The sequence below is a fragment of the Leiobunum rupestre genome, chromosome 11, assembly GCF_980474605.1.
Source record: "Leiobunum rupestre chromosome 11, qqLeiRupe1.1.hap1, whole genome shotgun sequence".
Lineage (NCBI taxonomy): Eukaryota > Metazoa > Arthropoda > Arachnida > Opiliones > Sclerosomatidae > Leiobunum > Leiobunum rupestre.
In genome coordinates this window covers 19,632,195-19,646,661 of record NC_143394.1, presented here as the reverse complement: position 1 = coordinate 19,646,661, position 14,467 = coordinate 19,632,195, and the positions used below count along the sequence as shown (strand labels likewise).

At 39.3% G+C, this 14,467-nt stretch overlaps 1 protein-coding gene across 3 annotated transcripts in view; it reads left to right on the top strand.

Moving 5' to 3' along the window:
• Ih (hyperpolarization activated cyclic nucleotide gated potassium channel Ih) overlaps positions 1–14,467 on the top strand; it is a 93,844-nt gene that overhangs the window by 60,930 nt on the left and 18,447 nt on the right. For all 3 annotated transcript variants that reach the window (XM_090162509.1, XM_090162511.1, XM_090162510.1), the window contains 2 exons: positions 374–537; positions 12,910–13,184. In XM_090162509.1, the coding sequence (XP_090018635.1) occupies positions 374–537; positions 12,910–13,184 (439 nt within the window). The remainder of the gene's footprint in view (positions 1–373; positions 538–12,909; positions 13,185–14,467) is intronic.

Below are 14,467 nucleotides of genomic sequence, written 5' to 3'. Positions count from 1 at the left end.
ACAAACACCATAGTACGGAAAAAGTGTACTAATTTCAGCCTCTGTTCTATAATGCTACTACTACTCGTGCACGTCCCTTAGACCAATTAATAAAGATTAAGGTCGTACAAAAAACTAGTAGGGAGAAAGTGTACTACTTTCAGCCTTTGTTCTATAATGCTACGACTACTCGTAGGCATCCCCCAGACCAATTAATAGATCCTTTTAGAGTCTGAACTGTAATGCTACGACTGCTTGGTCAATGGTAAATTGAGAATGTACGTCCTCGACTTAGAACAATACAAGAGAGGCCTCTTAGCATTGTCTAAGCACATATTTTGTGTTCGAATTTTGTTTACGAATTATCTAAGTTTTTATGATTTCTCTTGTGCAGGTTTTACTGGGATTTGTGCATGTTGCTTCTCCTGGTTGCGAACCTCATAGTTCTTCCAGTAGCCATCTCCTTTTTCAACGATGACCTCTCAACCCGCTGGATTGCCTTCAACTGCCTCTCAGACACCATCTTCCTTCTCGACATCATCGTTAATTTTCGGACAGGTCAGTCATGTTTCTGCAAATCAGCATTTCTCAAGCCGATCGTTTTTACAAACTGTCACGCCACAGATAAAACCTTTTCAGACGGGGCTTACATTGTGTTTAGTAAACCAAATTTAAAAGGAGTGTAAAGGTCGAAATTTATGGCGGACCAACTAATTTAGTGTATGGAGCTGTTGGTTCGCGTGGCATGAAGGGCTAGCCAGTGGCGTAGCTGATGGTCCGCAGGGCCCGCGGGGGCCTCGAGCTTCGGGGGGCCCCACTAGCCATAAAAAAATTAAAAAGGGGGCCTCATAGAGATTATTGCGGGGGGGGGGCCTCTGACACACCGATTTTGTTCAAAATCGGGGGATTGGTAGACCGTCATGTAACTTGAAAAATCCTAAAGGGATTTTATTCAATGGGCAACGTTTTTGCCATGGCAACGAAAAATGTTTTTGACAACTTAAAATGTAAATTTTCCCATTGAAAAAAACATGGGATTTTGACCGATTTCCATTTTACAAAATTGAAAAAAAAAAAATACCAAAATTATAAAAAAATTGATAAAAATTGACGAAAAAAATCAAAATTGGTCACATTTTTATCAATTTTTAAAAAATTTTCACAGGAAAATCGGTCAAAATCCCATGTTATTTTATGTTGTCAAAAACATTTTTCGTTGCCATGGCAAACCCGTTGCCCATTGAGTAAAATCCCTTTAGGATTTTTCAAGTTACATGAAGGTCTACCAATCCCCCGAGTTTGAACAAAATCGGTGTGTAACACCTCGGGTAGTCTTCTTGTGAGTTCAGCCACTGGGGCTTGCCACCACCCTCCTACGTATTGTAACCCGGCCACCTGTAGTACTAATAATAATAATCAGCTAGCCTTATACCCAAGGCACCACCTAAGTGGTCCAGCAACTTTTAAAGCCAGTAATTCAGGTGGCCGCAATATCCACCCTTCTAAAAGCATTAAAAATCGCTAGATGACTTGGGCTTATTAAATAACACGAACCGTTGTATCGAAACACCTTGCATAGATTACACACTAGTAACTTTAGTTAGATAGTGAATGACGCCATATTTGATATCTTTAGAAATTAAGAACCGATTATAAGAAAGTTAAAATGTACAAATGTACATGTTTAATTTACGAAATATATTTTAAAATAATTAAATTAAAAATATGTGGCCGTTGAAAATCCCCTTCTAACCATTAGTTCCTTTTAACAATTTAAACAAGTTACTTGGAATAATATTAAATTGAGTTTGCAAAATATGGTGTACCTTTTTATGAATCCGACCAATATTTATTAACTTTTGAGCTAATGAAAAACTATTTTAGTTTCGGTACAAAGCGTTTTTGATATATAATGGCAAAAGCTTATCACGGGTAACTTTTGACCATTGTGCCAATGGGGGTAGCCACAACTTTAAAAATTTCGCGTCGATTTTGTTTGAAAATCTAAATAGTTATTTTTATCATCAGGGTTCATACAAACCTGGAAAACCTGGAAATATCAGTGAAACAGATTATTTCCAAAAAAATCAGGGAGATATCAGGGAAATTTTAAATATTTTACCAAAACCTGGATATATCAGGGAAATTCGTTTGAGTCTGGAAGCGACTCAATAATTATATATAATTTTTTTCGATTAAACGAAAACATACGGTGTTTTACCACCTGGAAATATCAGGGAAATTTCCAGGAGAAAACCTGGAAATATCAGGGAAATTAATTTTCCAAATGTTGTATGAACCATAATATGGTTGATAGATGGCGGTACGGTTACGGTCCTTTCGTCTCCATCATATAAACTGTAAATTTTCATCGCGTCAGATCTTAACAAAAAAATTCAGACATTTTAAATACTTTAAATTCCCATAAACTTAACATTATGAACTTTGACCTTAAATATCTCAGATCACAGTTCGAAAATCAAAATTTGGCGTGCGTTACGACACGAAAACTGGTTAGTTCGGCCCGTACTTAAAGTATGTGGCGGCTTTATCAAAAAAAAAGTAAAAACATTTTTATAATAATGCTTCTAAAAGGGCTTAAAGCGAATGGAGAGTTGTTTTCCGTCTATATTGGCTTCCCGAAACCACATGTTTAATAAGTTAATAGTCACGTGATTCCGAAAAGCCAATCAACGCGAGAAGCTCCCAATTTGTCACACCTTTTAGGCTAGATTTTTATGCTTACTCAACTTGTTTTGATTATTACGCTAACGACATCTAGTGCGAGCGAATGCAACTATACAGGAGCCGCGACTGGCTTTCTTTACATTTGGTGATATAGTTTTTGAGAAAAAACGTTACACAGAACCCCTTGAATCGATTTTTAAATGAACGACACCCAAGCTTTCATGTTACCGGAATTATGAAACCCCAACTAGCCCCGCGACGAAGTTGCTATTCCTTATCTATATTTCCTTCTACAGAATCCTCCTAAGTTTTCGCGTGGAGATAAGCCTAACACCCGGGAAACCAGGTAAAGAACAATTTGGTTTTTTAAAGGTTTTTCTCCCCATCTATTTGCACTTTATTTCCCCCTCTTTTATTTTACCGATAGGGGACGTGCCGTGAGTTACTTCCCCCCCCCCCCCTCTACAGATTTTCGCGGCCTTCATTTCCGCGCGCCCTGACATCCGTCTACTTCACTTCATCTTGTCGGAAAATGACGATGTTTTTCAGCTACCACCCCTAGTTTTTACTATTATCGTTTCGGGCCTTGGTTCCCTCTCTGCTGCAATGGTTTTTCGTTTTTATCTCCCCTCCCGTTCGCTTGGTTTAGGCTTGGTTTAGGAACGCGAAAGCAAAGAGTCGGAGGTACTAACTAAGTAGTTGCTGCAAAGGCCCAGCCGCTACCTGAATACCTTAATGCTAAAAGCTCGTATCTAGGGAAAACATACATAACGAAAGTTTATGCTTTTTTTCGCCTTGCGTCTTTTAGAAAGTCAACCAATTTTTAGTCTTGTTTTCCATATAAAAACGGCGAAAATTTTACTATCTTGTCTTGATTAATCGTAATAAATAACTTAGTTCCAAACGTTGGGGTTGCCATATTTTCTCTAACTTCGGCGATAATTTCGATAAAACACTGTACATAGTAGGGGAAATCCCACGGTTAATTATTTTCTACCATTATTTGGAAGCCTTCAAACAAATTCAGTACTCAAAATTGAAATATGAAATTCAGAAATAAAAATTGAAATATGAAATTCAGAAATAAAAATTGAAATATGAAATTCAGAAATAAAAATTGAAATATGAAATTCAGAAATAAAAATTGAAATATGAAATTCAGAAATAAAAATTGAAATACGAAATTCCGAAATGAAAATTGAAATATGAAATTCAGAAATAAAAATTGAAATATGAAATTCAGAAATAAAAATTGAAATATGAAATTCAGAAATAAAAATTGAAATATGAAATTCAGAAATAAAAATTGAAATATGAAATTCAGAAATAAAAATTGAAATATGAAATTCAGAAATAAAAATTGAAATATGAAATTCAGAAATAAAAATTGAAATATGAAATTCAGAAATAAAAATTGAAATATGAAATTCAGAAATAAAAATTGAAGTATGAAATTAAGAAATAAAAATTGAAATATGAATTTAAGAAATAAAAATTGTTTCTCGTCAAGATGCCTCCATCACCATTTGCTTCCAGACTTGAAAATGTATCAATACTGGGGCTTTGTTCTCTGGGGGAGAAAGTCCAAGTACTAAACTCTTGATCAAAACCCCATTCCTCGAGCCATTCCTAGTCTTTAAAATGAAAGAAAATCAAACCAAATGTTGGATTACATATGAAAAGTAACCCTTAAGCCCCATTTAAAGCAAAGATTTCGACTGAATTTCAATATTGTCGAAATCACTGTAATTAACTCGTCCAAAACAACCGAAACCTAACTGAGCTGGAATATGTTTCGAATAACCGTATAATTATCCCATATAATTACAAAGTTCCTATTTCGTGATAGGAAGAATATACTACACCTACTACAGGCGACATGTCAGCCGCCATTGAAACTAACCAATCGTATCAAGTTGGCCAACTTGCAAAAATTGCAACTCCTCCCACTTTAAGTGCTGTCATCTAGCGGCTCAATCGAACTATTGATATATATTGACATCCGAGGTGAGCACGTGTTAAAGAAGCCAATCCGCTTATTGTAATGGTAAATCTAAGCTAAACTTATGAAATGTTAATTCAGATTTTTAATGTGTTGAAATTAGTTTTGAAGCAAATATTAACGTAATAAAAATATCACCAAGGCTTCCGTTAGGGTTACCCGAGTGACGTGTATGCAGAAAGTGCGGCCACGTCGTGAAAAAGTATTCTTGTTTGGCAAAGGCTTAGGGGCATTCGCTACACTTCCAGAGTCGACCTGTTTTCAATGTAAATCAAGGGATCCTCCGACTAATCTTACCAGCGGAAAAACTACTCATTGAATCTCTTATTCCGCCTGCAATTCAGTTTGAAGGATTAACATTGCGTGTGTTACATTTCCCGTATCAAAGACGATTGGCTTTTCCCTCAGAGCATCTCTAAACGACGTACTTCGTCCATACGATCTACCTGCCCGAACAGTAGCACTACACATTCCTCATATTTAACTTCCACTCCGAAGAATACTAATAAACTATAGCGGCGTTTCCGCATTACTTACTCGCCAATGCCTGCTTCGCCAAAATCATCTACTGACTTAACTGCCACCATTAAGAATAATGTCGGCAGACTTACTCAACAGCATCATTCTTTCGGAAAACACGTTAAAACTATCGAAAAAGCACTGGACGATAAAAACACCACTATCAAATCTCTTGGTGATACGCGGTGAATGTCTTCTCTGTAACCCTAGGTGCACATACAGCTGATATACAACAATATCAACTAGACGTTGAAGATGAACGGCAAATGGTGAACGGGATCACGGACCCCGTCTACTGGAAGAAAATAAGGATACTCAACGGTGCGAAATAGTTTATCTTAAAAAAAGTTGTAAACGGCAATAAATAATGCTCTGGTTATCAAGAGTCTCGCTGAGATAGATTCTGGTTGCTTAAAAGTGTCCGCAACCATGCTTTCTTATCAACGCACGGTGTCTGACCAACTGCGCGATATGGAAAATACCATGGCTGCCTTTCATAAACAGATCTCTACACATGTTCCGGATATTGACGCTCGCATAGCCAAACAGAACGGCAGAAAATTTAATGCCACGATTTACAATATTCCGGAGGCTATTGATAAAATCACTGATGATAAAGAAGTCGTTAATCTTCCTTAATCCATCAATATTGAACCGGAACCTATTCTTGCTATTCACTTTCACCAGGATAAGTTTTTCCGAAGTTCAAAAATCCCATCAAAATCACCTTTGCTCACATGGGAATTGCAAAAATTTGTTTGAAGGGAGTCAAATCCCTCCGTGAAGCTGATAGTAGCTTTAATTCATCTCTCGCGCATAAAATTGTTTTCAATGAACTCATGCACCGCCTTGGTAATGGCGAAGAGGAGTCAGAGGACCTCTGTATACGCAACGGAAAAGCGACTACACGGACATCCTCACAGTCCAAAACCGCTTCCTCCCTTACTACTACTAAAAAAACTAACTTGGTCCCAGGATATGATGTTTCTCCTGCAGCTGGGCACCTTGTAAATAATGTAAACATTGTCTCTCGACCCCTTGCATCTCCCTGCCTGCACAAGGTACATGATGATCCTTCCATTACTCGCTTGTTGCCAACCGCTGACCCCTTTGTACCGTCCTCATTCTCCACCTACTCTGCCTCTCTCTCTGATTTGGCAACTGGTTTGGACACTCCGGGTCGTAACATCAACGTTTTGTTCACAAATATTTCCACTATCGTCAGTGGCATTTTATAGTTAGAACTATTAACAAATGGAACTCACTACCCTCTGATATCTTTTATTGTGAAACTCGGTGGGCTTTCTTCGACGAACACTTCCTAATGTGCACTAACCATTTACCTAATTATTATTTCGTTTCATTTTTGGTTAATTCGCGCTTGTTTTCCCATGTTGATTTCATTGTACATGATTTGACCAAGTCGTACTATCGTATTACTTATTGATTCAAATTTAAACTTTGCTATTTATTGTGTCCTGACGGTTATATATAAGTCTATTTAGGCTTCGTAATCTATGTAGGGTAAATAAATAAAAAAATGTTCATTGAGCTAAGCCCAATCACGGTTTAATGGTTATTGTTTTGATTTTGTGATATCGCGTGAGATAGTGTCTTCTTGAATTGAGATTACGCAGCGAGGCTGGAAAGGGGATAGAAAACGTAAGTTTCCGAAAATAGCCCGCAATCGATAATAGCTCCGTTTTGCCGAGAAAAAATGATCGGTTGAACCAATAAAAAAAGCCTGTATCGGGAAGGGGGGGTGGAAGTACCGACTCTCATTCGGTCACCTCTGACCTGTCATCAATGATTGTTAAGTTGCTTCTGCTTCTGATGCGATGCAGGGTTGCCGATTTCTCTCTTTTTTCATCTAATTTGTTCTTATCCTAGTTTTTCGGATCAATTAAGTAGGGGCGCTTCGACTCTGCGACCTTTGCTGCAGATAAGATACATTAGCGAACCCTTAACATTTAACTCTTCAACAACTCTATTTTTTTTCTTGACGTAAACTTTCTCAAAGGTTTATTTGTGGCGTCTTCTTTCTCTATAAGCTTTTGGCGTCGCGTCGACTTGCTCTAGGCTTTGGGTGACGTGTCGAGTTGCTTTATGCTTTTGGTCATCACGTACTTTAGGAGTTGCGTTGACTTGCTTTAGACTTTTTGTCATCGCGTCGACTTGCTCCAGGCCCTTTTGGTTGTCGCGTCGACTTTCTCTGTGCTTAAGGAGTTGGGTTGACTTGCTTTAGACTTTTGGTCATCGCGTCGACTTGCTCCAGGCCCTTTTGGTTGTCGCGTTGACTTTCTCTGTGCTTAAGGAGTTGCGTTGACTTGCTTTAGACTTTTGGTCATCGCGTCGACTTTATCTGTGCTTTAGGAGTTTCGTTGACTCGCTTCAAGCTTTTGGTCATCGCGTCGACTTGCTCTGGGCCCTTTTAGTCGTCTCTTCGACTTTTTCTTTGCTTTTGGCATCGCTTCGACTTTCTCTGGACTCTTGACGGTGAGCATCTGGGCAAAGAAAATGTTAATAGGGCAAATGCTTGGTTTCCAATAGTGACGCGCCGTTTAGCGCGCTAGTGGTAACCAAGGCCAACGCTTACTTTGGACTGATGCGCGGTAAAGCGCGTCAGTTAAATTTGACAAGTACCAACGTTTTGACGTGCGTAAAGAAAATGCATTATGACTCGCACTAGTGGAAACCAAGTATTTTCCCTATTACCAATTTTTTGGCGTCGACGCTCACCGTCGCCAAAAGCCCAGAGAAAATCGCAGCGACGACCAAAAGCCTAAAGCAAGTCCAAAAAATAATGTAACGACTTTTTCACGTTGCATTTCGTATACGTCGCTGATGGTAAAGTCGAAAATATAGCTCTAGATGGAAACTCTATATTTTATTCGTACTCGTGGGTACTCTAGTAATGGTTTGCTGGCTTTGCTCTCCCTTACCCCGTCATCCAGAACAAACACTTGAATCTCGAAATCTAACCAACAGGAATGTATGGGTTCGTCATACTAGGAAATAGAAGGGAAAAAGGCTGCTTTCTGTGTCTATCGCCCAGACCGTAGGGAGATCAAAGATTCAGGAACCGAGATATGTGAAATTTTGAACTTATAGAAAACCTTGTAGGTGTGATATGCCAACAAGGTTTGTGGTTGCTGGGCCAGCTAGGAATTTCAGTTAGCTCATCAGGAAAGGTTCATCTGTGTGCTACGATATCATTAGGTTACCAAATGTAATCATTCTCAATTGACGTTCCTTCGGACCAAGAATCTGTTTATTTGTACTTTGATACGAATTTTGGCGTTGCTTCCCCTTAAAATATCAAATCAGCTTGGTTCCCCCAAAACGAACGCGATTGAAGGGCACCCCGGTGCATATTTTCCTTCCCCCTCTCGTGCAGGGTGGAAATTCGACCATGATCGTCTCGACATGGTGGATGAATTAATTATGTTAAACACTAGTCGTAACATACAACATTCATAGTGATACAGGATATAAATAAGCAGAGATCTTTAATCTCTCAATTTTTAAACTCGTAAAAAGAGGGCTATAAGTCGCATGATGACTTAATGCCAATGTCAATAAAAATATTTGATTTGATTTGAGAACCCCCTTTTTCTTGCATAACGTCGTCTAGTTCGTGCACGTTTGGAGAGGTGACTATTCTGCGGTCATTTAGTTTTTGTATCGTCCACTTTTGAATTTATCGTTCGAGTCTCGGCCGATGGCGCGCAATTGAACATTTGTTTCATATTTCGTCCGCGTTTCGGCAGATGGCGGTAGTAGTGGAGTTACGGGGATTTCACGCGTCATGGCAGACCGGTTTTTTCGATTTCAACTAGTATTCCCCGAAACTGTTGTTTAATCTCCCAGATTTCAAACAAATTCCGAATAGAAAGTCTCCCGTGGTGCGTTTTATCTTTGATAAGAAGTTGAATCTCTAAAGGTTTGTTTCCGGGCCTTTGGTCTGACTGTCGCCAATATTTGGACGAGGGCAAAGCTATTGTTTTCATTGATTTTCCTTCTCCCATTCAATCTTACTATATAAAGCGAAGCGAGGACCAGAAAAAAAGCATCGGGACTCAATGGAACCTGCAGGTATCGATTTCGCGCAAAGCTTCGATTTTCTACCGATATTTTTTTCTCTTTTACCCGCTCTTCGAATCAAATTTTGTTTTTCGCCGAAATAGCTTTTGCGTTTTCCACTCTTAAGCCTTGCCTATTTCTTTTACCATATTTATGGGGATGTACAGGGTGCTCGCGACAACGACTTCGCATTGAAATAAATCGTAAAAGGAGGTTTTGAACTAGAACGCTGTGTTCGTCAGTTAACAATTAGCAGTCAACGTGTTAAATTCATTGCTACGCGGACAAACATCAAGCGTTGACCGCTACGTCCCTCTATGTAAACTGAAAATGATAATTGACCTTTCCAAATAAAAATGGATCTGCAAACGTTACAACTTGTTTAATCAACTATTTCCGGTATAATATTGGTAGGCAGAAGAAAATAAATGAGTTGTATAATACCAGAAGTCTATAATAAGAGAATCCTCTAACTAAATCGTGAAATGTCTCGTTTTCGAACTAGAGGTATTCGGAGGGATACAGATTTATGTGGCCAGAAAATATAGTCCTCTCAATATATTCATACCAAGGGAATCAGCAGTGAAATCACTTGAAATCACGTAATTTTAGTAGCTTTAATAACTTTAATCAATTAAATATTGAAATCACTTGAAATCTGAAATCAGATGTACAAAATTTCTAACATTGGAATGATTGGAAAGCTGATAAAACTACTTTTTCGCTACAAAGACTAAATATAGCGCTCACTACATTCGCTAGTCCTAGGCCGCGTTAATATCTTCTTTGTTCCGTGTCGAAAACAAGACGTTTCAAAAATTTTACGTTGGCGGTATAGGGAGTTAGAGAATTCTCTTATTATAGGTTTCTGATAACATCTATTACTTTTACCACCCTCCAATGTTAATTTTTCTGCAATAAGTAGTTTGAAAGATTTTTGGTTCAAAATGGCATCTAGTTTATTTAATAAATCGCTAGATGGCGTTTCACACGTGAAAGCCAACAGCGGAGACATACATCCGACGGTGAAAAGTTGGGAAAATGAACCAACAGTTCTTTTTATAAAGTATCGGGGCCTTCTTTAATAAGGCTCTTACATGTACGTCACTGTCTCTTAGTTTTACCAGGGCCAACTTTGATCTCACGCGCTACAGCGGCCAACCCATTCGTTGGAAGTTTCTATGTTAACCTACGAGCAAAAGATATCTGTATGGTTTGAGCGCCCCTATCGGAATATTATTTTTAGAATAGTTTTTGCATTGATCCCAATATAAAAACGGGCGTGGCGCTGAACTCCTAGAGGTTATAGTACAGTTTATAGGGGAAAAATCCTTGCTCACGGAATTTCGACGAATGGGTTGTCTGCTGTAGCGCGTGATCAAAGTTGACCGTGATTTTACCAAGGTTTTACAAGAAGTGAAGAGAAGCACATTGTGAAAAACTAAATGAAAAGAGACTTAAAACGGTTTTAAAATTCACAATATATTTATTTAAAAATCCAACGTTTCGGAGGAACTGTTCCTCCTTCTTCGGGGATTTTTACAAGTCTGACAGTATAATGGTAAAATTCGTTGGATTTTTAAATAAATATATTGTGAATTTTAAAACCGTTTTAAGTCTCTTTTCATTTAAGGTTTTACAAGTTTACGAACGCGCGCTACAGTCGCGAGGAATGTAGACATTTCTAGCGCGCGTGCAAAATGTGAAGTTAGAGCAACATTTTAACAACTAGGAGCAACAAACACAAGGAGAACGCAGCTAGCCTTTAAACACGCTAACGAAGGGTTGTGTACGAATTTCATTGGACGAGCGTCACGAGCCTTTACGCTGAACGTTTTACGGGCGGGGGAGAAGACAATTTCCGAATTTTCCCCTTCGGACAGCAGCAGGCACTAAAGCGTCTAGCCAATGAAAAACGTACGCAAGAAAATCCACGACTTTTGACGGGTTGCGTTCTCCTTTTGTGGGGTGTTGTGTTTGTTGCTCCTAGTTAACAAGGAGGATAGGAAGGGAGGCGAAGTAGGAGGGATGGACGCGCCAGCATCCTTGTAAGAACTTGAGCGCGAACTTGGCGGAAAAATTTCGGAAAAATGGCGCAATTTTGCCGCCATTTTTCCGAAATTTTCCCGCCGAGCGTGCGCTAACCTTCTTACAAGGATGCTTCGCATCCCTTCCTATCCTCCTTGATTTTAACCAGTTGGGCAAAACCATTTTTAATTTATAAAATCAACTTACATAAAGCCACGTAGCGGTCAACGTGTGAATTTCATAATCTGCTCGATTTTCTACGGATTAGTTTTTAATAGGAAATCATTGCTTAGCAGACGAAAGTCAACCGCTATCCCTTTCCCCGTTTTTTCTCTTTTCCTTACTTTATCAAAGAGGCGGAGTTTAGCTAGGAAATGTTAACTTCTACGTCATTCGAGCGTGAGTTACAGCCCCGTGACGTCTCGGGTAACGTGGCGGAGAGAAGCAAGGGGGGGTTGTTTCCGGGTCCAGACCCCCCTCTTGCGCCTACCTTTGACTGTACTAAATTCCCACCCCCTTCTCGACCCCCATCTTAACATTCACATACTTCGATTCCCCCCCCCCCTTGACGAATTTCTGGCTACGCTACTGCTAATCAGGCTGGTTAATTTTTAATAAATATATTAAAACCTTCGGGATAAAATGGGAAAGAATAAGCCCTAAGCCGTGCCTAATTTATTCAAAATTTATTTCATATAATTGATGAGTGTCAAAGATCGACAGAATCGTTTGAAAATTTCGGGTCGAATTACAGGTAGCTCCTCCCTTCCATCACGTTACTCCGATATACCTTCCCGCTTCCCGAAGCACGTGATTCTGTAGCCCACCTTCAAAATTAAAACCATTCTGTGGTTTTTAATCAAGCTGAGAAGTATTTTGTCAACTGGTACGTGATTCTCTAGACCATCAGCAAAATTCAAATAATTCTGTGGTCTTTAATCAAGCTTAAAAATTCGTTCTTATTTTATCAACTGGTCCACATGAACTAGTAAACGTTTTGAGCTGGTTCTAGGGATCAGGGACCTCCAGTTTAATATGATACTGGTCCAAGCAAATAACGGAGTGTTTTTTTTTGGATCAGCAAACTAGTGAAACTACCGTTATTTCAAGGCTAACCATGAGCCCTTTTAGGCCTATTTACACGAGCTAACATTTCAGGGAAACATTGTTGGACACACTAACGCCAATATTTTTCAGAATTGACGGATTTTGAAATGACTTTTTAGCGCGCGACACTACAGGTACATGTCTTGGGCACACAGCCTTCTTTGCGTGCTTTTTTGACCATAACATGTAGAGGTATTAATTTTAAAAGCCGTCAATAGCCGGCTTTTACGACCGAGGCTTAGATCCAAATATAAAATCTTTTAAATCTCATTTTGATTAAACAAACTAAATAAAACTAAATAAATTTATTAATATAAATTTATAAATTGCGTATAAAAATAGTTACTTTTTTACGAATTAAGAGTAATTTTCTTCCGGGAGCGTCGAATGAAAACCAAACTGTGCGCACCAACAAAATGGGCAAAAATGTTTTAACATACATGGTATTGTTGTCAGTTCCGAATTATCTTTTTAACTAATAAATATCCGTTGTGTCGTTGCAGGTATCATGAACGCCGACAACTGCGAGCAAGTTATCTTGGAGCCGAACCTAATAGCTCGCCATTACTTGCGTACCTGGTTCTTCCTGGACTTAGTCAGTTCCATCCCGTTGGATTATATATTCCTCATAGTCAACCAGGACTACCCGGAGAACTTCCAATTCCTGCACGCCGGCCGGGCCTTGCGCATCCTGCGCCTGGCCAAAATGCTCAGTCTGCTCAGGCTTCTCCGCCTCTCCCGCCTCGTGCGCTACGTCAGCCAATGGGAGGAAGTCTACGTAAGTTCCTACGGAAGACGCGCTTCCCCCGCCCCCACCCCCTCGACGCTATTTCCGCTTCCGGCGCGTGAAACCGCTTTCACTTTTTGTTCTCGTTTTTAAAAGAAAATACTTTCACTTCGTCGCTTATCTTCTTTCGAAATTAGTCTTTCTCCACTAAGCCTTGGCTTCTTTTTTTCATTACGCGCTTAACGTTTTCGCTGTTGATTTTAGAATTAGCGAACGATTTGTTGAGCGTAAGGGCCACCGCTTCCAATTTCCGTTAAGGCTTAAACACCTACGACTAAATGCACGATGCTTTTTTAAATATTTGTTTAATGTGTAAAGAAAATTAGAACTTTTTACGCTTTATTTTCGACAACATTGAATCATGAAATAAGAAATCCTTCGATATAGAATTATGAAATGGTCTTTTGTAAAGGTTTAACAAAAACAGCGCCATCTAACGGTTTGTTTATTACTTATTATATTTTTTTACCTAATTCAAGAAATGTGTTCATCTGGAAACACTGCGTGTGTACTTTTGGGACGAATTAGAATTTCGTCCTCTGGCGACACTGCATTCTCTAGAAACTGAACTACGTAGCAACTACCACGATCCCGCTTTTAACAATTTTAGTTCAACTTCTAGTAACGCCTACCAATTTGATTTTACTTCAGCTACTAATGAGGTATACCTAAAAAAATACGTTTACCGCAAATTGTTCAAACTAGTTTATCGAAATGTTCGTATTCGCCGTTGGATGGCGCTATTACACCGAGAAAAAAAATTTCGAAAAGTAATTCCCTTAAAAAACGAAAACCACGACCGGAGAAAAGTACATGGTAACGTAAAATAAGCCTTTGCATCATTTGATTCGGTATTGGCGGGTTCGGGTTTGTTGACGATAAGACAAAGCGGCGAAGCGTATTTATCGTTCTAGCAATTTTCCGCTTCCTTCTTCTTACGTTAGGGGGCGCAAAATGAACCGAGGAAGTTACGTCACAATCAGCTGAAGCCGAGAGAAGAAAATTAAGGAAGCGTGGTTCGATTATTTCCGCTCAAATCGGTGCTTTATCAGTTCGAGTCGGCGTTGCGAGGGCGTTTGGGCCGCTTCGTGTCTGCCGGTGTCCGCTAATCCAATCGCTGCTCCAAAGCGTTAGGCCTCGGCTCGCGTCGATTTCCCAAATTTGTTGGAGAGGCGAGGCAAACATATTTACTCACTTTCGAGTCTCCGGAATAAGGCTCCTTCTCCACTTGCGGAGACGTAAGCCGCTCGAGATTAGAATTGGTAAATTCTAGA